The sequence below is a fragment of the Struthio camelus genome, chromosome W, assembly GCF_040807025.1.
Source record: "Struthio camelus isolate bStrCam1 chromosome W, bStrCam1.hap1, whole genome shotgun sequence".
Classification (NCBI taxonomy): domain Eukaryota; kingdom Metazoa; phylum Chordata; class Aves; order Struthioniformes; family Struthionidae; genus Struthio; species Struthio camelus.
The window spans coordinates 64,344,329-64,369,078 of record NC_090981.1 but is presented as its reverse complement, the minus strand read 5'-3'; the positions used below and the strand labels follow the sequence as shown (position 1 = coordinate 64,369,078).

The 24,750-nt window shown below is 45.6% G+C and overlaps 1 protein-coding gene across 8 annotated transcripts in view; it reads right to left on the bottom strand.

The window, feature by feature from the left end:
- Nucleotides 1-24,750, bottom strand: part of LOC104138508 (SET-binding protein) — a 267,878-nt gene that overhangs the window by 124,418 nt on the left and 118,710 nt on the right. For 7 of the 8 annotated variants that reach the window (XM_068925068.1, XM_068925069.1, XM_068925067.1 and 4 more), the window contains one exon: nt 20,279-20,350. The exons of the other annotated variant lie outside the window; for it this stretch is intronic. In XM_068925068.1, the coding sequence (XP_068781169.1) occupies nt 20,279-20,350 (72 nt within the window). The remainder of the gene's footprint in view (nt 1-20,278; nt 20,351-24,750) is intronic. 8 annotated transcript variants of the gene reach the window in all.

The following is a 24,750-nucleotide window of genomic DNA, read 5'->3' as shown; positions in this document are numbered from 1 at the left end:
AGTTAGCATTTCTAGCCTGTACTGGTCTCTCCATTGCCCAGAGGTCCATATTGACTATGCAGGGAGCCTGGAAGTCCAGCTGGGACTAAATGCCCAACTTTTTTAAAATGCTAATGGTAGGATGATGATTCCACCCTTTGTCTTTTTTTTTTTTTTTCTTGCATACATTTCTTCACAGTTCTGAACTCAAATGATTTTCCTTGTCCCTTGGAACCAGCTGTTTTGGGTTCCTCAAGAAGATGAAATTGAATTTCCCGCTGATGCAAAGCAGGATAGCTCCACTTTGCCCATGGAGCTACGCTAGTGTAAAATTGGCAGGGCATCAGTCAGACCTGCAGATATGGCAGACATTAATGGCAGAAGTTCATTCAAATACTGTAGCTTCCACTTGGATTATCTCACCCTTTTGTCAGGTTAATCAAAATGTGCCTGAATGCCTTATCCCTGATGCTCAAAGAACATGCCACATGCTCTGACCTTTTGCAACATGCAAGAGGTCTATATTTCACATGCCAGCTATTCATCAGTAAGAATGGGTAAACCTAATGGCTTCCCGCAAGAATGCTATTTTTACAGAGATAAAGAGAAAACCTATCTAATAAAAGCACAGTCTTAGAGAGTAGCCGTCATTTTCTTCTAAAAAAATTCCCTTTTTACTGTTGAGATAAATCAAGTTGGCCTTGCAGACATTTTCTTTCCAACTGAACAAAAGCATCTGTAAGGTAAATAAAGTGCTAATTTTCAAGGGGTTGGAATTTGGAAGGGAGCAGTCTTTTTTCAGGAATTCATTCTTAAGCAGAGATAGTGGAATGCACCTTTAACGTTCGGATGCCAAGCTGTCAGCAACTGACTTCAACACCGCCTTTATCTCTCCTCTTTTCTATTTATACATTACACAAAGCTATTTTTTCCTGGGTTTAATTGCACATCAAAGACCCAACTCAATGGATTGGTTTGGGAGGTTGCTGATAGCAACGCTGGGGAATCCTGCAAATGTAGTTCTAAAATTTCAGTTCTTTCCACTGGTATATTAGCTAACATGGGGAAAGCTGGTCGAACACTTAGCAAGCAAAAGCACCCTGGCTGTGCTTCTATTATTTGCAGGTTCAAGCTGGACATAGAATAGATTAAGTAAGTATTTATTGTACTAACTCCTTCCCTCTAACCCCACACTTTCTACCTAAATAGACACCAATTACAATGCTCATTTTAGCCTTTCAGAAACATAGTGGCAGATCTTTAAAGGCATTCAGACGTCTAAGAGTCCCTGAGTATGTTCTGAAGAGTGGAACCGAGTCTCCTGTTCATTCAGGGACTTACTTATAAAATACTCCCATCTCCCAGTTTCTCTTAGGCCACCTAACCTGTTTCCCCATTTGCCTACCTTTACATTTTCAAGGCGCGCTCCAGGATTACCTGAACACAAAAATTAATTGGCTCTACTGGACATCAGTATCAGACTGAATGTTTCACTGACTTGTTAGGAATATGGAAATACCCATATCTCTATTTTCACAGTGTGACGGAGATGAGACCACCTCAAGGTACCTCAACTTGCTTGAAACTATTTTGTTAGCACTGTGCCCATTTTCTCTGAGCTTTATGCACAAGAAAGGTGCCTGGACTAACTACTTCAAAGGCTTGCACCCACGATTACACGTATGTAAAACGCAAGAAGCAAACAAAATGAAACAGCCCTGGGAGTTTCAGATCCTTTCAAAGCCCATGAGAATAGGAACAGATCAAATATTTGAGAAATGGGAGAAAATGAGAATTTCCAGTGGAGACTGTCAGCAAAAGTACTAAGAAATGACATTTAACAGCTAATATTGGGAAGAGCAGGAACTAGTTGGATAAAACACATTGTCTCTAGACAAGCACAATTTCAAACCAAGTTGCACAGCCTTTTTTGACACATTGACTTGATTATTTTTGTCTACTTCCCCAGGCTCTCCAGTTCATTCTGACTTAGCTTCTCTCAGATGAAAACTCTGGAAAAGCTGCTGGTGATTCAAGAGCCGTAAAACTCCTTTGAATGTCTCAATTCCAATGATTGCTTATTTATGAAAGGAAAGAAAAAGCAAAGCAGACAAACCCAGACGCAGGAAATAATGAATAGACAAGAGTTCCACATTCATAAATAAAACAATATACTTCCTATATCTGTTACATAATGTTAAAGGGTTGTTCTGTTCTAAAACAATGCCATTTTAGTAGGTCTTTCTGTTCTCCTTCCAGTTGTACTACTTTTAAGTGGGAGAGGTGTTTGACAAGTGAATCTTCAGTAATGACAACCTCAGCTTTTATTGACTTTTCTAAAGATACTGAGCTAACTCAGGATTCCTGAGCTCAACAGTACTTGGGAGCACAAACTAAAACAGTATGTGACTGGTACATATTGTGGGAGAACTCATTTAAAGTTAAGCGCAGCAGAAACTGATGGCCTAATCTAGAGGCATCTGAATGCTGCTGTAAAACTTTTTCCCTCCCTGGACTGGACATAATCAGCCTCTGGGTTTTATTCCATAGTACACACAGAAGTATAATTTACCATAAAAAAATGTATAATGGTGCAGCAAGGCTGGTTTCCTTTAACTGTTTCTGTTCACTGACAGAAAAGTGACTTTCTGAAGAGCGCAACCATGCAGTGAGATGGAAGCAGTTTCGGGGTGAGGAAGACGAGCTGGAAGATGGACCAGACATGATTCCCATTACTTCCTCATGCCACACTGCTCTGCACAGGCCAGTCCTACGATGAACGCCCCCAAATACTTTAGAAAGCATACCTGTTTGCAGATACGGCAAACTAATTATATGAAGCCAAACCTCAATGGAAATGATAATAATAATAATAATTAGAACGTGCCAAACAGTGCCCACCTGGGAATCTCCATTAGCTTCACAAACAGTAATTAATTTAATTTATCAGCTCTCTGCAAGACAGAGAATTATTAATGTTCCCATTTTATGGATGGGGATATATACTCGCAGAAATGCCTACAAGACAGTAGCTGACGTTAGAGAGTATGTCTTCTCATTGCCCATCCTCTGACCAAATTATGCTGTCTCCCATCATATCAGGTGGTAGTCTTCCTTTCTTTTTATGCAAAACTATATTCAACTGTTTTGGTCCAAGGAAGAAGTAAGAAAAGTCTCAAATCTCCTAGGATTTACCCTAATCAAAGTCTCTGCAGCACTTGGCATGAGACCTCTACTAAATACCATTGCTTGGCTTCCCTTACCCTGCAATGGGAAATGCATCAGGATGGGAGTCCTTTGGATTTTACTTAGTAACCCAAAAGTGAAGTTTCCCTAATGAGGCCAATGATAAACTTGGCTTTATTTCTTTTGATGAATGCCACTGTTATCCAGCAGATGACCCTTCAAAAAAGCAGGATTAGAAACTGGGGAAAGGATCTGCCAGGCAAATCATCCAGTGACTGTCTTTAACCTTAAATACAGGCCATGAAATGACTGGACTCTGAAGGCAGCATTCCAGTACAGCGAGATAATGGGTTGTTCCCTAAAAATAAATCCATGGCCAGTCATATCAACAGAGCTGGCTCTAGCTTTATGATCCCTCTGCCTTTTCAGATCTCCAGATGAGCTATTATATTGCAAAGCGCACACACACACACACACAAAATTAAATAATTGTGATCCCTCAATACTGCTCAGGAACTATATGCAGGATGCGGAGGAAAAAAGAAAAAGACTAGTGACACGGATGCCAATCTTAACTGAACTTGATTTGCACAGGGCAAGGCATGACCATTTTCTGAAAACGAGAGTCTTTGGGCATCCCCAAAGCACTAAAAATACTTGTTTTGGTTGCAGGTTAACTGAACAGGATATGGATTTACTGACTGCTGAATTACTAACTGTTCTACAAATGTTCACACATATGCAGCCTTTGAATACAAGGCTGTCCTGCAGGTAAGACAGGAGGTAGGAGATGTTCTCATCTATTTTTAACTCGATCACAAAGTAAGTTTGTGACTTGGAAAAATTAGCTAATTTTTCATTGTGCCTTGGTTTCTTAAAAAAAAGAAAAAATGCTTTCAGCTGGTGTCCCTGGCAGCTGTGCTGCAGAGAATGCAAAGTGGATGAAAAATATTGCTACTGGACTCTGTAACGGGAGAGTCCAGATCCAGCCACATTTTGTCGCAGTTTAGAGGTCTACGTAAACTGCTAGGCAATGGGGAATAAGGCCCATTGGAATGGTACTATTGGAAAACGGAAGTAGTCACATCCTTGTGCGCTCTTCTTCTGAAGCCTATCTATGCTTTAATCTTCCCACTTCTGGGTAAGTCGATGGTTCTCCCTCAAATTCCCTTTGTCACATTTCTCTGACCTGCACCAGCAGCTCGTCTGCTTTGTGTCTATTTATGTCCGGTATGACCTGTGAGGGCTGAAAATACATCCAGAGGATCTTTAACAATTCGGGGCAGTTCGGAGGGTTGCAAGCAGCAAAGTGTGCCACCACGCTGCAAAGCTGCAAAGCTGAAATTGATAGCAGAGTACAAATGGAGAGGGTTGATAGCCTAACCTCTATCTGATATTTTATGTGTCATCTCGTATTTCTTGGGGCTCCTTTGCCTCCTGCACGCCCCCCGGGGATGGCTAGAAACAAGTCGCGCTACACCCCAACCGGAGTGCTCTCATATTATCTCAACAGCTGCCTGGGACAGAAAAGCCAGGATAAAACCAGGTGCACAAAAAAGCCCTGCATGGATTATCTGCTGTTCATCAGAGTTTAAATACATGACGTCTGCTGCCATTCAGGATGGTGCTGAATATACCTCTCTAGCGCTCCCTGCTTGCCATGCTCTCTGGGCAACAGCCTGGGGGAGCCAAGTCTGAAGACAAGCCTGGAGGAGAAGCTGAGCATGGGCCACCTCTTCTCCTTGTGGCCAGCTAAAACCACCTGAGGCAGCTGGAGGAGAGGCTGGTTTGCTGCTAAGTGTACTGTAACTAACGGCTGCTGGAGGAGATAGAGACGGCAGTGGCTTCTAAAGGAGGATTAAATTTGGAGGGGAAGATATTTTGCACCTTGGAGATGAAGCCACCCACTGATGCCTCAGGTAGGAGGACAGAGGAAAAAATGCCATCCAACCCTCCATACCCCGACCTGAGGGAATAGGGAATTACATCAGCTTTTAAGATCTCTGGTAGATATCACAGCAGTTTACATTCAAGTTGTCAATCAAGCAGATGCATTCCTTAAATGCCCATGATTAGCTCTCTTCCCCAATTAGCAGGAGAAGAATCACAGCTCTTGTACAAAGTGGCTATGGAGACACCCATTAATTTCCATGGACTTAAACGTAAACAGTAATGAAAAGCTCCTGCTAACTTTCCAGGGAGACTTGCTCTGTATGTGCATGCCTGTGTGTTTGTGCGTCTTTGCCATCTGGAGAGGCACAGAAGGTTGCTTTCTTCCTCTCCCCGAGACAGAAGTGTTCAGCTCCACAGTTACCATCCCAATCAGATCCCAATTGCACATTCCTTGACAAAGTGCTTAGCTTCTCGGGAGGATTCTTGGTTTTTTTTTTTACTTTGTTTTTTTTTTGTTTTTTTGTTTTTAACTGGGTGGCAGAGGGGGAAGGGGTGTCTTTGCACTCCCTCAGTAGTCAGGAACAGCAGCAGCAGAGTTTCCTGCTTCCAAGAGACTCATCTCCCCTCACTGATACCCTGCCCTGGCTGGAAATGAGCATGGGGGAGGAGAACTCTTCTGGCCTTCCAATCGAGCCCAGGGGGAAGGACAGACCACAAGAAGAAAAGAGAGAGAGAAAAGTGCTGCAAATGATCAATCACAAATAAACAAAGCCTATCAGCCCAGGCAAGAGTCCGAAGCATGACTGCACTAAACAAATCACGATGGAATCAGCAATTGGCAAAGTAATTGGCATTATTACAGTTGATGGAAAATTTCTGATGCCGCCCATGTTCTCTTTTGAAATACTAGTCAGACATTTAATTTGTTCAGTTCTCATGTAGCTGATTGCTCTTTTTTCCTTCTGGAGTTTATCAGGCCTGTATCTGTAGACAGCAACCTTGGGATATATTTCCCCGGCCCTGTCCACCAGCCATGAAAAGAAGGGAGGAAGCTTTGTACAAACCAAGGAATGTGGGGAAAATGCGCAGACAGAAACAAGCCTGACTGGGAACTTGAATCATTTCATCTCTTCTTCCGACCAGGTCTTCAGGAGCTCAGCTCTAGAGCTACCAAATAGGATATCCAAGCCCTACATGGGCAGGCTGAACAGGGAACCTAAAATGCTGTGATTTAAACACTGGGGTGAAAATTGCATCTGGCCTTATCCCCAACGGTTGATTTAAGTGCTTTACTCACCTCGCAAATAAAATCTCACATACACACACTTATACATACACTTTGGCATATTTCTCATGTCATTCGATAAAGGTTAATAATGGCTGTGTTTCTGTGCTCAGGAAATGCTTCTCCTCCAACTTGCTAGACCTTTTGATTTGAGCACCCTTCCAGAAAATCAGATGCCTGGTAAGGGCGAGAGGGGGGATTTCAAGCAGCTGGCACAGGCCAGTACAGACAGTGAAATTTTTGGCCAGACGCGTCAAAGCATCACAAAACCATTACCCTGTAGAGAGGTATGTGGGGTTGGGGTTCTTCCCTTTTTTTTTTTTTTTTTTAAGTTTCCTCCGGAAGAGTGGCTTGGGGCTGAGACACATGTTTAGCTCTCTTTATTCTTTCCAATAAGCTCCCCAGGTCTGGTCCTAACCCTCTGATCTGAGCTTTGGAGGAAGGCCAGACCTAGAAGCAAAAAAGCTCCTTTCTCAGCTGTGCAAAGGGTAGACAAGACTCCAGGATGCACTGTCGTTCCCGTGGCTTTGCATCTCCCTTTAGCTGCAACGGGAGCTGGAGGAATCTCATATCCACAGTGGAGTTTATCGCTGCAATTGCTCCGGCTACTTCAGTTAGAAGGCGATCCATTCAAGTGCAGCACCTGGGAGCTTTACTCTAAAGTCGAGGAAGGATGCTATTGCCCACTTCCTTCGCCCGCTCCTCTAAACTGTCAAGAGCACAGATTATAACCACAGACTCCCTCAACGGGAAAAACTGCAGCGGCAGTCGCTCTGCAGCCATGCAGAGGAACCGCAGGTCTCCTCAATTATCAGGGAGTCGTTTTCTAGCACGATATCTCCCTGGAACTGGCGGGAATATTTCTGAGCCTGCCTGATTGATTCATTCATTGGCCGACTTCACCGGGATACAATCCATTTAGATTTACAGCTCGTTTCCAAGGAGGAGGGATCCTGGGGGAGCCCGCTGAGGCTCATCAGTCATACACTCAGTCATTACAAATCACAGACAGCTCCACTCCGGGAGAATCCCAGCACCAAAGGGAGAGGGCGGTTGGCAGCATGACTCTGAAAGATTTCTGCAGCTGCCGACAGCCAGCCCCCTCATCTCTCCTGAAAAAAAAGCTGCTTGCGAAACCATCTGATGCACGATGGCAAAGAACCCGCAGAAGGATTTGAAAGAACGTGGTGGCCCTTCCACGGCCAACATTTCAAGGCCTGACCGAAGCGTGACCCCTCAGACTGGCAATAAGGCTGGCCAGCATGCCCATCTGTAACGCAGAACGGCAATTTAGGAACACCGCAGGTTCCTGATTCGGAGACAAGGAGGATGGCCTTAGCATTAAGGCACGGCCCTATGTTTCAGGAGATCTTGGTTCGCTTCCCAGTCCTGCCACAGATGCTCTGTGCAACCACATGTTTCGTTAAACTCTTTGTGCCTCAGTTTCCTCTGTATGGAAACAGGATTTATAGTTCTCCCTCTGTTTATGAAGACGCTAGGCTAAACGGTAATTTTAGATGGGATCTGGAGATGAGGAGTAGAGGTTCTCCTTGCTCAGTAAGGCAGCAACACTCTCAGTCCTAACGAAATACCCCGTATGGAAGGAAACTCCACAAATGCTGCATTTTACGCTTTCTACACGGTCTGCCCACCTTCACATACCCCTGCCACAACACAAAGCTTTGGACCAGTCACTTGGGTAAAGATCCTCCAAGAATTTCCACCTCAAAGGTGCAAAATGAGGGAGAGAGTAACTGAAAAGGGCGGGGGGGGGAAAGAGAATAGACAGAAAAGGGGGTTCGAGAAAGGAGAACAGCAGCAGTAGAATGTGTACCATGTTTAGCCAGCTTAGAAAGGTAGGAGGGACAGAGGTGCGCATTCGTGCGGAGTATCTCTATCTCAGGGAGATGAGATTACGGTGCATGGCTATGTGCAAGGGCCAAGAGTGCATGGCTATGCTGCAAGGGCCAAGATGGGACCTTGAAGGGGGATTGCTGTATTTCTGCTCTGACAGGCAGACTCTGGGCAGTCAGGAATTGACCCCTATCATATTTCCCTTGGACTATATAATCTAACTCTCAAATTGCCTCGGTCCATCTGAAGGAACTGCAACGCCAGCCGAATCTGATGGAGACGGTACGTTAAAGACGGGAATAGTGCAAGGCTTAGGAGCCTGGTGCAAGTCTGAGCAGTCCTGCGGGCTGAGTTGGGAGCAGAAAGCTTTCCTCTTTGAGCCAGAGGGTAACTGGCTCCCCTCAATCCTGGCCCTGCCATCGCTGAACTTCACGAAGCAGAGGAAACAGGATACAGCCAGAAACCAAATGCAATTCCCTGGGGAAAATAGGAAAAAAAAAAAAACCTCGTCTCACCAATGTTATCTATGGCCCTGTGGTGGATCCGGGCTCTGTGCTTGCGCAGCCCTGGCCTCCCTGAAGAACAGGCTCGGAGAGGAACAAAGGCAAAATCTTCCTCTTCGTGGGGAAATAGCCTGATCCGTGGCAGCTATCCTTTTGAAAACTGCTATCCTACCTATCAGCAGGAGAGAGTAATGATGATATGGTCCTGCCAATAGTCTCCGTCTGTGCAATTCCCCTGTGGCCTTGGCAGCTGCTGTGTCCCATCATAAGGGAAATGCGCCACCAACACCCTCCTCCCTCCCTCTTCCTGACATCTCCCGCATGCATTTTCGAGTCCATGGAGGGCAGGTCTGGAGGGGAAATGAAATGTGAAGTCCCAAGTCTCAGGGGTGTTGGTCTTGACTTCTCTCCCAGAAAGGCTTTCAGGTGCCACTGCAGCTTTTAGGACTGCCCAGAAGAAGCCCAGGTGTAGGGAAGGGTCTCGCTAGGTCCCCTAAAGCTCCAGAAGGAACAGGTTGACCCTGAGCCACTCTCCAAGCCTGATGGGCCAATTTGAGACCTGAAGGCAACAGACAGGCAAGTTCAGCACCGGACAGGACTTACAGAAATTCCCTCCAGAAAGAGCCAACAGGCAATGAGATGACAATGATAGGAACAGGAAGAAAACAGGCACCAAACAGATGTTTTTCCCCTGAAGCATGATTCCATCTCTCCGTGGTTGACTGGCAGAATGACAGGGCGGACCTGCCATGTTGGGCCCCCAAAAAAGGGCAGGGATGGGATTTCAGAGGATCGAGGCCTGCTCTCAGCAGTGCGTTGAGCTGCTCTGTGACCACAACCAAATCACCTCACTTGGTGTTTTTTCAGTGCTCTGAAATGGGTGTAGCTTCTTGCCCTGCTTTGTGAGACACTGAGATTTATGGGCAAAAAGCATGACATAAAAACTAAGTATTGTCACATAGAGCAAGATGAAGCTATAAAAAGCACCCAAGGTAATGTGGGTGCCATTAAAATCTTGACACTGAGTGCCAGAAGTGGCTTAAATTTGCTGCGGTACTCCTGCTGTTCCCTTTTATTAAGCATGGGGAAATATTGCCTTGCAGATAAACACTGTGATGTGGTAAATGTCCAGAATTTAATGGGATCCATTCTAATTGATGAAAATGTACCTTTCATTACTTTATGAATGCCTGATTCATATATATTTAAAAAAAAAAAAACTAGAAAGAATGTTTTCCCTAAGCAATTGCCAAGTAAGAGTGTAAACACCTTCTGCTAATACGCCTTCATCTTCTCTCTAGAGGCTGTCTCTCCTGCCCAGGAAGGGCTTGTGTTACACCTACAGGCCCTCTTCATAGTCCTCTTGCAAACCTCTTCCAGTGCGATGCACACAACCCCCCAGTAAAAACCGGCCACAATTAGGTAACTGGTGCATAGATGGGCACCGCGTAGCCTTTGTCTCATTGCTTCCTGAATGCCTCTATCCACCCACTGACTCCTGTCTTAAACTTTTAACGGCATAAAGTCTTTGGGCCAGGAGCAATATTATATTTGCTTTATGATGTTCCTACTAGGACAAAGACTTTTATGGACTTCCACAATATCATCTTCTTAACTGTGGACATGCTGTTGACTAAAGGGGTCACACTGGTAACTAGGGAATCTATGTCTTTATTTGCTCACAAGAAAGATTCAGCGGTACTTCAAGTCCCTCCCTACAGCCCCAGTCTCTCAGTGCTTTGATCCTGGCCACCTTCAAGAATGAAAGGGGAATTTAGCTTTTAAATGTGATTCAGTCATTGGTGTCTCTGTTAACATCATCAATAAAAGCATCAGTTTCTTTGTCACATAGGACAAGGCTGAGATGAGTGGAAACAGCAGTAGCACTAAAAAAAAAAAACCAAAACACCTAAAAAGGGCAAATATTCACATAAACAAATCAGTGGCTATTGATTTTTAATAATATATTCTGTTCTGTTATTCATTCATGAAGAGGGGTGGGAGAAAAATCTTCAAAAATATATTTTTTTAAAGTTGGAGAAGAATTACACAACATGGTGTTTCAGCACTACGAACACCTGCTGACAGTATGATTGCAAAACAGGACATTCTTGAGGCTGTAAGAAAATGGGCACAAAAACGAGAATTCTGTTATCAAGCAAAATATCTGGAGGCTGTGGTCGAGTGTGTGTTTTTTCTCTGACTTTTAAAAGCATCACATCCTTAAATTCAAACAAGCAGATGGCTGCCAGAAATGCTCTAAAACCAGCAAGGTGCTTGCCTTGGACACATTAGTTTGGTGTCTTGGCCTCTTGACTCGCCTATTGATTTTTATTTCATTTGGTTTTGATCCAAGGCAATTGGAGAGGATTTTAAAGTCACCAGTGACCTCTGAACTTCAATGATGGCATTTGGGGGCATTTTATCTAGAAGAGGAGATAAGGGCAGAAATGGCCATTCATCCTCCATCCGATGGAAGAAAAAAAAATACAATGACATCATTTGTGGTTTCAGTTGCAGCAACTGAAGTGAGCTGCTGAGGCCATACAGAGCAGAGGTGATACTTCTGGAGGGGACGGATATTTGGAGGAGTGTGTAGTCATGGTGCTGTCTCCTCCTGTTGGTATTACATAGCCACAATCAATGATGACTTCCTCACTGAAAGCATGATCTTGCACAGTTGCAACCCTGAGCTATAAGTCAGACTACCTCTAGCTACACCTCAGTTTGAATTGCTGTTTATACCCTCTCGGAGAGCGTTTCGAAAGGTAATGTTTGTATGAAGCCCTCAGCACACAGGAAACTCCAGCAGGTGCAGAGCATTGCATTGCGTCTGCCTTGCAACTCCGACTGCTCTGAGCAGATCAAACCTGACCTTGATTTCTTCCAGCAAGATGTAAAATGTATCTCTTGTTCCTCACATAGACTTCCCAAGACATTGTCTTGAGCATCATCTTCCCAGTGCTATATACAGAAGATAATCTGAAGCTCTTGCATGGAGAATAACCCTGATGAATTTGCTCCTTGGGAGCATGGGGACTTCTGACAATGTAAGCAGAGGTCATCTGCAAGACCCAACAGAGGTCTACGAGTGCAAATACTACATACTTACGTTAGAGGAGGTACCAACACCAACGCATAAAGAACTCCCAAAGCAGACACTCCATGGCGCATGCTCCTCCCCGGGGGGAAGAAACACAACAATTGTTAGCTGTGCTGCTTCATATGCTATCGGGAAGCTTCTCAGATGCTATGGTGACAGCTGAACAGCAGGTACCTAGTTAGCAAAGTGAGTCACGCAAGATTTATATGGAGCAAGATCAGACTCAGTGTGGGTCTAGGTATTACTACTCTTTCTGCTGTGTAGCTAGGAATGCTCTGATTATAGGCCCGACCTAATAATGGAGCCACCAGGTGTCTTTCCAGTGGTTTTGGTGGGCTTTCTGCAAGGATATGTCAGGGGCTTTTCGTTACTACCAGTTTGCTCCATTTGTATCCATTCAAATGCTAGTTTGCTATGGTCCTGCCTGACACCTCCTGTGAGCAGAGCAGATCCTGAATACAGGGAGTCAAGGATGATGCCGCCCTTTTGAGGAAAGGAGAGAAGCAGTGTAAAGGGTACCCGTTTCTCCAGATTCCCTTTATTCCGAAGGCATCTGTGACAAAAGCCTTTTTCCTCCCTCACCTCATTAGGGGCTCTTACAAACTCCTTCCAGCCATCTGAAGCTTCTGATTTTACCCTTCCATCATCATCCTACATCTTTTCTGAGACTCAGCAATGGGGCCTCAAGACACAACACAGATAAAGCCGCTGTTTACGAAGACCTTAGAGTTGGCTCTTGCCAAGAGCACCTTCAGATGCTGTTAGCTGATTAATCTGGAGAATTATGTCATGGTGGAGTCATTTGTTTTTCCCAAATGCCTACATCTCCGTGCTTATTCTCACTGGGGTTATGCTCTGCTTGTGTCCAGACTACTTGCTCCTCAGAGCTCATACTGTTCAGGTAGAGCCACCTCTTAAAGAAATATTATCAGTGACACTAACATCCCATAATACAGCTACTGCTGAAATATAAGGCACCAAAATGATAGTATTCCTATATGAAGAGTGCTGCGTCGATTAATATTGGTGGCATAGAACTGAAATGCTGATTTAATTTATCTGGATCTAGTAAAACCTGGAAAGAGCTTATAGGAAATCACGCCTATGTCTTAGTTAATGAAATTCTGGGCTTCTTCTGGGAAGACTGACAATTGTAAAATTAATCTGCCAAACTTTCATTCATGGCTTCATTGTGAAGCCATTACAGATATGGGAAAGACTGCCAGACTCACAGGGATGAGTGTGAACACACACGCAGAAATGGAAAGCACAGCATTTTGTTCCTCCCTTCAGTGAGACATACATCATAGCCTCAGGGTGGGAGAGGACAGTAAAGAACAGCCAGTCTCCTCCAGCTGCCAGTATATCTCAGTGCTGCAGGACTTCCTCCTCCTGACTGGTAACTTGAGTCTGTAGTCCCCGCTACAAGCCAATGCATATGAGCCTTCATGAATGCCTTTCCTCCTGATGCTTGGAGAAAACTGCAGGAGGTCTCTGCTGGTCCCATCCAGCACATGACCCATCTTGCCCTACCCCACACTAACAATGGCACACCGGGCATTTCTTGGTCTTCTGGCTGGGCTGCTACTCTGAGGTGAGGGGAAGACCTGCCCTACAGGACCAGCATGCAATTCAGGAGAGGTCACTTCTATTCATTGAGCTGTGCTCAGGGTCCTTCCCCCTGGGGATAAAAGCATTTCTTTACCTCAGAAAATACTATAGATTTAGATAAATATATCTGTATAGGTATAGATAAATATCTTAAAGATCATCAGCTGCTCAGATGATGACGACAAGGCCATGGTAGCATCTGACCTATGGCTTTGAGGCCTTTCGCATCCTCTCTTTGTTTGGAAGGCAAAAAGAAAGATGCTTGGCACCCACACTCTTTAGAAACATTGTGAATAAGGTGAGGAGAAGCTCATGTCTCTTTGAAAAATCCTAAGATATAGTTAGACAGGAGATACCTGAGTCGATGCATCTTTATTTTACCAGCATTCTTGGAAGCTAGTTTGCTGCACCTGGAAACCACAGAAGCCTGCAATGAAACTACACGCACTGTATCTGCAAGCCGCGTGTGCAGTGTGCACTGATACCCTTGTGTTTATGTTCATGCCCATTATTGTATACGGAACAAGGGCATGCAGGAAACACTGGGCCCTGGAGGGAAACACACTGCAGTGATTTAAAAGCCGGTTGCTCCGCAAGCAAAAATCAGGGTGCTAGCAAGTAATGACTGTTAAGTTTGATGCCTTGATTTCTGCTCTGTAGATCGATGCTAACAGTAATATTATATTTCCAGGGCACACTCAACTGACAGAACTATTGATTATTTGGTCTGTAGCAGCGCATTGATACTTGATAGCAAACTAGGACACCAGAACAATAAATGTGTAGCGGTTAACAAGCAACACAGGGCATCGAGTTTCAGTGATACAACTGGGATATTACTTTCTTTGTCTAAAATGGAATGTTTTTAACATGTCAAAAATATAATTTACTCATCTGACTTACTGAAATACCTGGGGAAAATAACTTCTTCACTGAAACCTACAGATTAAGGCCATGTTTCCAAATATGTGCCAAATTCAATCAATATTTTCAGCTCCACTCTGACCAAACACTTGAGGTATTTTTGAAGAGAAAAGGTTTTGTTTGATAGGTTTACACAAAACATTTCCATGTATTATATCAGACCAGCTTGTGAATGAACTGCTTTCAGTGAAAGAAAAGGTAATGAAACATTCTATTTTGGTGGCAATAGTCAAATTAAAGTTATTTTTTCTCCTAGGCTTTTAATTCTGTGTGAAAAATAGATACATTTGGATAGGACCAAGCTGAAATAAAACTTTATTTATCTAATAAAGAGTTTACTTGTATTTAAAAGATATGGCATTGTATACTTCCATGAGACATTTTATTACATCTCAGTCTGCAATTGTCTTCTGTGGACACATTTAACTAGCAACCGCTAAAACATTAAAATGAAATCATAGAGACTGTCAGTCTCATGACTGGAACTGATTGAAAAGAGAGCCCTATGGTGAAGGAAAAAGAATCTCTTTTTGTGAAGAAAAATAACTGGTGGCTCTCACTGTTACAAGAAAAACAACTCATTGACTTATAACTCTTTATCTGAGCACAGAGGGGCAGGGGAGGAAACTAATAAATATGTGAGAAATGCACCTGTACTAAAAGCACATATTGATGGAAAGACACATGAGCCAGGCTATAAAAACGGGTGAAGGCAGTGTAGTGGGACAGACCAGGAAAATCACTTATTTCCTTCCGCTAGTTCCCACATCAGCCATGCCATGTTACTTCGAACAGGAGGCAAAGCTAGTGCTAAGAGAGGTACTGGCTAGAGGTCTTCTACGATCACAGAACGAGTGCTGGTGAAGAATTTCCCCTTATTCTGGCATGTCCCGTCCAGTCAGGATGGAGGTTTCACATCTAATCCTGAAACCTCTGCTGCTGCTTGCTGCCAAAGATGCCCCAAAAAATGGAAATGCAGCCTTTTCTGGGATAACAGTATCACGATTGAAACTCTGCTACCAATATGTTGAACACTGTAGGCTTAGCTGCCTTAGGTTTGGGCCACAGCCCGTTTAGACAGGTCAGGATCTAGAGATCCTGAATCAGCCTGTGATGGTGCCCCTCCTTTCTGTTGATGACTAATGCAATTTAGGACAATGGAGTTTAGCTTCTCATTTGGGTCTGAGCCTCTTCAGCCACTAGTAAATTAAATGTGCCCGGAGACGTTCCCAGGCATTGAGGCCAACTGGCACAGAACGGTTCATATCTCTGCTAGCAACCCATGTCTTCGCTTCCCTAACAAAGCAGCTAAGTGCAAACAGCTTACTGGGGTGAACCCTGACCCGTGCTTAGGAATGATTTAGGAGTTTGCTAGTTGCCATGGACCAAAAGTGCGCCAAGGACTGGTCTAGTAGTTTGAGTATACCCAGCCATGCTCCTGTGCTGAGCAACATTCCCAGACACTGTTTAATCTGCTTAAGACAGATGAGGCCTTCGACACTTGCATGACATAAATGTCCAACAAATTCCCTTTTTTCTGCCCAAGAGCACCACTTTCCAGTGACGTGAAGGGAGCTGTATGGTTCTAAATTCAGTTATAACAATACTCTTTTGCTGTTTCATATCACGCTTATTCAGTGAGAAACTAGAGATTACTACCGTCTGTAATCTACAAATAATCACAAGGAAAGAGATGTTACATCTTTATGAATGACAAAGGTGTTATACATGGGCAGCTCAACTTCATAAACAAGCCACTGTCCCCTTTTTCCCATCCTACACCCCTGCCATCTGCCTGTATTTGCAACACTTGCAGTTTCACATTGCATAGCCAAAAAAAAGGCATCCCACCTTGAACAGTTACCACGCACTCTAAGCGTACGACACTGGAGGAAACCCACATCTCCGTCCCTCGTGAACGTCTTCACCGAGTTGCTCAGAGCAGAGTGAGCCTACTTCCACAGGTCCCTCTGCGCTACAAGGAGGTGAACGCAAGCGCTCACGTCACGAAGACCCAAGTATACGGGGCCGGGCGCGTCAGGCAGAAGGCGCAGTGGCGTTAGCTGCTCCCGCACCATGCCGTTTCTTTGAGCCGTTGTGCTTAGGAGCCTCCAGAACTTGTCCACCGGCATTACCCCTTTAGCAACTAACTCATCAGTGGTTTGCAGATAGGACCTGGGAGGGAGCATCCTCTCCTAGCAAATGAGCTGTAGTTCAGCAACGACACTCTTTCCTGGTTAATAGACAGTGTCAGGGCTGCCGTCCGCCCTTCGCAACACCTCGCTTCTTCTGAGGAAAAGGTGGTGGAGACACGTCTCAGGCACCTGGTGAACCCTTGCAGTCCCTATTTGGACACCTCTGTAGCCCTGCCAGCTGCAGTTAAAAGCACCATGTGGGCTCCCCGCTTCAACATTTCTTTGCAGCTCCCTGACTCAGGGAGCTATAATGCCAGGAGGATGGAGGATGACTTAATGCCAGCAGTCTAATGCCTTACGATCCTATGATCTAGTGCAAAAAGCAGGAGGAGTGGGAAGCCCAGCAGGCACCTGATTGAAGAGGCTGGGGGAGATAACAGGAGCCAGTGTCCTGCTGTGCGTTTTCTCCACCTCCATAACCTTCTTATTTTCAAAGAGTTTCCAGAGGGCTGTGGCAGCTATTGTTCTGCAGACCTGGTGCATCAGCATCCCCCCTCGCAGCGATATCCGTTCGGGATTCACACGCTGCCAGGCCTTCTGCCTATTCGCTCTTTTATGCCCAGTTCTCAAGGAGGCCGAAGATTCATATTGATCATTAAGATAAAAAGGGGGCTAATTTAAGCCTACAGCAAAGTTTAAGGAGTAATCCTGCCCAGGTAGATGGGCAAGGCTGATACAAAAGTTATCCTTGCTTCTGTTTGACAAGATTTGAGACTCCACAGAAAATATTCCTATCAGGGCGGTGCATTTTTTAAAGTCTGTATTTTTCTAAACAGGGTTCAAATAGGCTTGAATATTATTGTTATGATCTGAAAAATGATACAGAGACATTTCCACGTGAATATTTCCCTTCACAGTTGAAGATCCATATTCACAACGTGCATACCTCGGATTCAGGGACTGCAGCGCCCCTGCGGTCCGAGGACGCAGGGCCCATTTTGTGTAGATCTTTCTGCCAAAATGTGGTTATTAGTGACAGAAAATATTGCAGTGTCACCCACAGCCCTGACAGAAAGAGGAAGGCAGGAGAATACTAGGGAGAAACTGCACGCTGCAATACCCAAATGTAGCTGGCAGACTCAAATGTGTTTGGGTTGCCTGTATCAACATTTCACCTCCCTGTTTCCAAATCATCGTCCTGGCCCTAGTGATTAACCACCTGAATATACCAAAGGAGGATATTCACAGGAAGGATCTCATGATAAAAAGGCTATTCCTGGACCTCTTTCCATCACATCATAATCTGTCCACTAATATGGCTTGAGATCTCAGCTGATCAAAAGGTCATAAGATGCTACTGCTAAGGATCATTCTGCCTCTGTTCAGCCGCAGGCATTTTCACTCCCGTACAGCAGCCAGAGAAACGCAATAGAAACAGCCTTCACATCTATTTGTATAATAGATGAAACCTTTGCTATGTGGCATTTATCTTCCTTCAGGGAGTGACATCTGATAAATAAATCGCTAGTTCTCAGTGAATTTAAATAAAAGAAAGGCAAATCATATCCCCGCACAGAGTAAATACATAATCACAGAGAACACTAGAGTTCTCACTGTCCCGCCATTTCTTTTGGTGCCAAAACTGTTCTGTACTGACCGTCCTCTAGTTCTACCAAAATCAAGGGAGCTCAGACCTCTCAGACCTCAGGTCTGAGAACATTAACAAGAACACAGCGATACAACGCAATGCTGCAAACTGACTTATTTTTTTAAAGGTAGCAAACACAGCAGACACCAAAGAGAGGGGGTTTATTTAGTAACAGGACTAAGAGGATGAAAAAGGGAGAAATCTAGTAAATTGTGGGATGTGACTTCCGAGGAGAAACACCAGGGTGGACCATTTTCAAATGTTTTGGGCTGATGAAAGAAACCCAGAATCACATCCTAACAGACACCACCACTTTGGCCCAGAGGGAAGGATTTCAACAGGTCACGTTTATGCTCTGGACTGCCGGAGCCCATCAGCGATGGTAGTGAGTCCATCCTCCCAGACTGCATCAGGGACCGTAGCTGTTTCTGTGGTCATCCCACAGCTGAGCGGCTCGACACTGGAAAAACGACAGATCCCTGCCCATAACTGCAGGGAGGGACCTTGCCATTGCCACCGCCTGCCTCCTACCCAGAGCAGGTCTGCAGATCCGGTGTCTGTGAGCGCTGCAATTGGGAAAAGCGCAATTGCGTTGTGTCTCCCACACACCTGAAGACTTGTCACAGCCACGTTAACCCCCTCAGCGTTTCCCAGTGCCTCCTCCCTCCTTCTCCAGATGCAGAGCTCTATACCAGGGCCAACAGACAGCACCTCTAACTACAACTGGCAGTCATTTTGCTACTCGTACTGCTTTCAAAGCTGAGAGCCATCAAAGATTAGCAGGAAAATCATGACTATTTTTCCCTAAGAAGCAGCACTGGTAATAGGCTTCAGGAAAAATCCTCCTAAATGCAAGTGATAAGCGTAGACTGTGTGAAGGCTGACAGGTCTGATTATAATTATCACTGCGAGGGGACCAGCGCTAACCTCCCTTCTGGAAGGCAGTGACAATTCCTGGAAGGGAACATGCAAGTAAATTATCATAAACAAAATCACTGCATGTGGAACTGACTTTTGCTGGGAAACTAAATAAGGCCCTGATCAGGGGGGGAGGGGGGAGGGAGAAAAAAAAAAAAATCCTTGAGCACTCATTAAAGTTTGTCCCCACAGAAAATGGCATACAATTATATGCGTAAGTTTTGCTGACTTCAGAGATGATGAGAATAAAAGAATGAAGCCGGACACTTGAAGTACGGGATGGAGTCACGTGTTTGAGAGGAATTCTGAAATAAAGGGTATTTTCTGTATCCATGTTTAAAACGTCACACATTTTTTGCTCTGTAAAATAAAATGAAGAGAGAGCCCCAGAAAGCATGCTGGTCCAGACTGAGCTAACTATTCCAAAGAAAGCCGTAACAAAAACAGCCCCAAACCAATGTTTCCCCCTTCCTCATATCCTTACAGGAAGAAACCCAAACAGAACCAACACAGAACTCTATTTTACCTATACATTAAACTGAAACACAGTGACATTAGTTTTTTAACAGGGTTTTGAGGAGTCCTAGATTTCCTAGGTAATACTCCCTCAAGATCAGCCTGTCCAAAGCTTCATAGTGCTTTCTCTGGCATCATTACGTTTTTCTTAGGCTGTTTGTTTCTTTTTATTTCTCATTCTATTTCCATTGGAAACTTGGAAAGAGAGGAACTTGTGCAATCTGGAATAAGGTTAGCAGCCCAGTAGCTTTTTCTTTCTGAACAAAGGGAACCAGATATTATCTTCTTAATAGGGGGCTATACCTATAGTGAAGATGAAGAGGAGAGCCTTAGAGTCAAAGGCAGTTCTAGGAGTTTCATTCTCATTATATCTCAATGGAGTGAAGCAAATAAATTGCGCAAAGAGACATATGGAAGCTCACTACGCAAATGGCCTATTTAAAGCTCTTACTTCCTAATTAGGTCCTGGTGTCAGGAGGTTGGTAACAATTATTCACACATAGATCATTTGGATACAATACAAACCATTCTAAAAGCAAAACTATCACAGTAGCATGCATTAAAAAGAAGCCCTATTTAGCTTGATCTTTCTAGACTCTTTCATTTAGCACTTGGAATATCAATCACACATCCTAAATTTTGCAACGAAGGCCGCAATAACGGATTTGGAAGGGGGAAAGGAAGAAAGGAAAACGTTCGCAGCCATAATCTCCTTGGTCTTACCTTGTTCAAGGATTTCGTCACTGGATTCTGCACAGGGAACCCACACTCTCTTCCCAAACTCTTCATCTGATTCTGTGATGTTTCCCAGAGCAAAGAGAAAAGAAAGAATCTTGATTGGACGGAACGACCATGCAGAAAACACTCACAAGCATCCAAAAGTTTTGTTCTGCCTTTTGCCATTTCATTCCCTCTTTTTCTGCCTGCCCAACTCCGGCGCACCCACCACCATCTGCCAGCCGGCACCCTCGGAGAAAGCGCTGCTAGGGTTCACACCCAGCCGCCTCATTTTTGGGAGATCCCTTTAGTCCATGAGGACAGGAAGGTTTCTCCTCCCGGGTGGCACGGGAGGGCACGGTGGCAAAGTGGGGGCCATCACGGCTTTCCTCTGCAGCTGCACGGCACGCTGCGAGCCATGACAATGGGGAGTTGAGTCATGCATTCCTATAACAATCCGCTTTGGAAAGGCTTGGGAAGAGCAGGAAGGTGCCACACGATGCCAATTCATCTGTTTTGTTTAAGAGTTAAAGCAGGGGGGCCGAAGCCAAGGATTACCACATTGCAAAACCATTTAAAACAAGGTAAGTGGTAGTGATTCAACGTCGTGACTGTGGCAAATCCACTCTGCCCTCTCCTTCAGCACTTCTGGTACGAAAATGAGATCTTTCTCTCTCCCTTCTTCCCCTCCCACCTCCTTTCCCCTCTTTGTCCACCTTTCAAGCCTTTCGCACAGAGGTGAAATATTTTACATTTTCACCTGTGGTAATGCAGATCAGAGAGTGTTTGCTTTGCTTTTCCCTGATTTTGCCCAAGGCATCCTTTTAAGCAGCAGCCTGTGCAAAGATAATAGGTGGCACGATTCTCTGTAACTGGAATCAGCAACAAATCAGCCATCTGCCACTCCAGGGGTCTGAGATTAACCCAGCTACTGGACCGTGACTGGAAAGCATTTGCACATTTAGATTACAGAAATTTGAGGCTACCCGTCCAAAAAATAAAAGAAAGGGAATGGGGAAGGTGTGGGGAGACAGGGTGGAAGATGGCCTTCCAAGACTTGTCCAGATTAACCCTTCCAAATACCAGTTATATCGTAAATCCCAAGCAGGCAACGTTTCTCATTATATAGTGCTAAAAGGAAGAGGGATCTAAAGGAAGCAGCTCGGGGTTCACGATATATAACATTTCAGGGAAATATATCCAGAGGCACCTATTTGGTGCAGGGAGAAATACGGACAAAGACACTCAGCTGCACCGTCAGTGTGTTACAACACTCGCTGGGAAATATGGCCATGCTGTCAAGGACGGCTTACTTGGACCACTCAGAAAGTACAAGAGAAGCATTTTCATCCCAAGATGGACAGGTATCTTCCTATGGTTGCAACCAAACTGAAGTGCACAAGCTCCCTTATTCCAGAGTGTCATTTCCAAGACATGGAATAAATGAAAGAGAGCTGCGTACTAAAATATTGAGCTTTAGGAAGGAAACTTTATTTGCGGTCCTCAGTTTACCTTCCTGATCAACGAGCAATGCAAAGCTCCTTTGCTCACGAGGATGCTCACGAGGATGCTCCTAGTCTACATTAACGTTTGTCCACATCTTTGAGACCCTCACTCTAATTCTATAGGGGATTATTATTTGGTCAATGAAGCATTAAGAGATTTAAATCAGCAGTAAATACCAGTTGGCTCCACATCTAAAAGAATGAGCCACACTCTGTGCAGGTGCATGAGGGGTTAGGAGTGCTGGCAGGGTCTCCTCCGCTCACTTTGATGTGGGCTTTAATCCCCACTCCTGGCATTCACTTTTGTAGGTTGGCATTCAGTGGTCAGGGATCTCAGGTTAAAAAGAGGAGGCTGAGCCCAGAGAAAGAGACGCAACACCAGCCAAAACCATCAGCAAAGGCTTCCGGGAAATTCAGGCAAGGTCTGCATGGTGTGCATGGCACCTTAAAGACACGATTCATCTCAGTTTGTCCAAAGAGGTAACTGAAAAGCAAAAGGCAAGCACACGCGTGCACACACAGACACACACCTGTGCTTCACTTGTGAAGAACAGGTGGGATCTGGTGGAAGGTATAGTGGCATGCTGATTACTCCAAGTTATGTGACCAACCCTCTCGTTGATATTTGCCACGGTGTTTTCATCCTCCTCAAGGTTTCTTGGGCCAAGCACTACACCTCTCTCACTTCTGACACAGAAAAAAGAGCACGAAGAGGTGACAGCATCTCCTCTCCAAGCTACAGCCACTATATCATTCAAGGCACAGCTGAGAGGAGGCAGAGTAGGAGATCAGTCGCTGCAGATATCCTGCTCTGAACAAAGCATGCTAGTGTCACCTCAAAAATGAATGCACATCCTAGCAGTGTTAATTTGGGGCTGAGCTTTCGATCCTCCACAGAGGAAGGATTTTCAGTCAGCGAGGGGCTGTGCTGCTGGAGAAGAAGAGCACGGGGAGAGCAGGCTGGGCAGCACCTTTAAACTACACAAACTGCCCACTATTTATCACAGCATTGCCAAAAAGCATTGCGTGGGTACAACTAGGTGCTCCAAAAGCAGGCTTAAATACCTGAACCCAAACGTGAGACTTGAAGTGTTTTGAATATATATATACTAGGGCATGATTTGCAGGTGGGAGATATGTTACAGGGGTCATTGCACACCTGGGAACACAAACTGGGCCAAGCTAACAGCCCACAAGCTTTTGAGTCCCAGCGAGCTAATGAGGCCTCTGCCATGCTCAGAAAAGGTCTCCTTGAACTCACCTGCCGGCTGTATGAGTGAGCGCTGATAAAACAGCATCTGGACCTGTGCTCAAACCCAAAGGCAAGGGTTTTCTCTCTCCGCTCAGTCTCCAATTTCTGTAAAACCAACTTAAAACTTCAAACCGCAGCCTGATCCAGGAAGGAGTGCGTGCAAGGGGTGGGTGGGAGGGAGCTTTGCATTCATCTTCAAGTATTGTACTACCATTTGCTTGGGCTGGTGATAATATAAAAAAAGCATTCATGTACCTTCCCTAGACTGTGAAATGGAGGGAAGAGAGGACCAAAACAGGGCAAAACCTTTTCTTTCAGTCAAACATCACAACAGGACTCCAGCCCAGCCCCTGTGAATTAACCAACCTTGTGCACTGCTTGTCAAAGTTTCGGCCTTACGTGATTTTTCTTTTTCTTTCTTTCTTTTTCCAGGCAGGCTTTGCAGGAAAGGGGCTTTTGCAACAGAAGCACCAACCTCGCGTTACCCAGACGCTCGGCTGCGAGCGGCGTAGCCGCAACGCACAGCCTCTAAGTCGGCTCGTCCCCTCCCCTAGCAAAGGAGAAGGGAAGGGGAGCACCGATGCAGGCTACCGCCGCACCTTGCAGAGAGCCGCGTGTCCTACAAGTAACCTTGCATCATGATACAGAGCAACGAGAGCAGCCTTATGGGTACTGAGAGAGGAGGAGGGGAAGGAGCGGCAGCGGGAAAACAATCAGAAAACTCCCTGGGAATCAAATCTTCTCTTCCTCCCTAGGAAGGGGGAAAAAAAAAAAATCCCTCCCCAATACGGAGACTGAGAGAACAGCAGGCAGGAGGGGAGCGTGCTGGTCCCCCCCTTCCCCGTTACCTGCTCGTAATCCTTCACTCGCAGTCCCTGCAACACGCACGCACCCAGGCTGCAAGCCGGTTAAGAGCTGCGCGTTTGCGCCCCGCGGTCTCGCGGCTGGACCAGCCGCTTAGGGGAAATCGCTGCAAGGGCTGCGAGGGGCCGAAGGCACCCTCTCACCTTCCTCTTCCCCCACTCCCCCCTGCTTTCCCCCTGCCCCAAACAGCGGCCGAATGCAGCATATCTAAGGGCGTCGCAGGGCGGGCAGACAGCTCCGGGCGCCTGAACGCCCAATTCGCCTGCCCGGGCTTTCGAAGTCAACCGAAAGCATCCCGTCTCCTTGCCCGCATCCCTAACGGATCGGTGGCCGCCGTGGCCGGGAGGGGCTGGGCGCGGGGGCCAGCGTTGCATGGAAAAGGCGAAGGCGAAGGGAGAGCGGAGGGAAGAGTCCGCGAGCCGGCTGGCGCGCCCCGGCAGCGCGGCGGCCCCGCGTCCATAGCCGTTCTCATTCCCGGCACGTTTCGCCGCTCTCGAGAGCAGTCCTGACTCAAAATATTAGTGCGGCACAGAATCCCATTTTCGAGTTGCTGCAGCTCCTTCTTGGCACCGGTTCAGCTTTTTGTCTTTTCTTCTCCTCCGAGCACCCAGCGGAGGGAGGAGGAGGAGGAGGAGGAGGAGGAGGAGGGAAAAGAGGGGGGGGGGAAGAAAAAAGAAAGAAAAAAGAAAAAGGGGAGGGGGGGAAGAAATAACCTCTCTGCTTCAATACCGTGGCCGTGAGCCTCCTCTCGGCACCCCCCTGCTTTGCCTCCTTCACCCCGCACCCTCCCCAGCCCGCTCCCAAGCAAACCCACACAGCAAACATAAATCTCTTCCCACCTCCACAGCAGCCAGTTC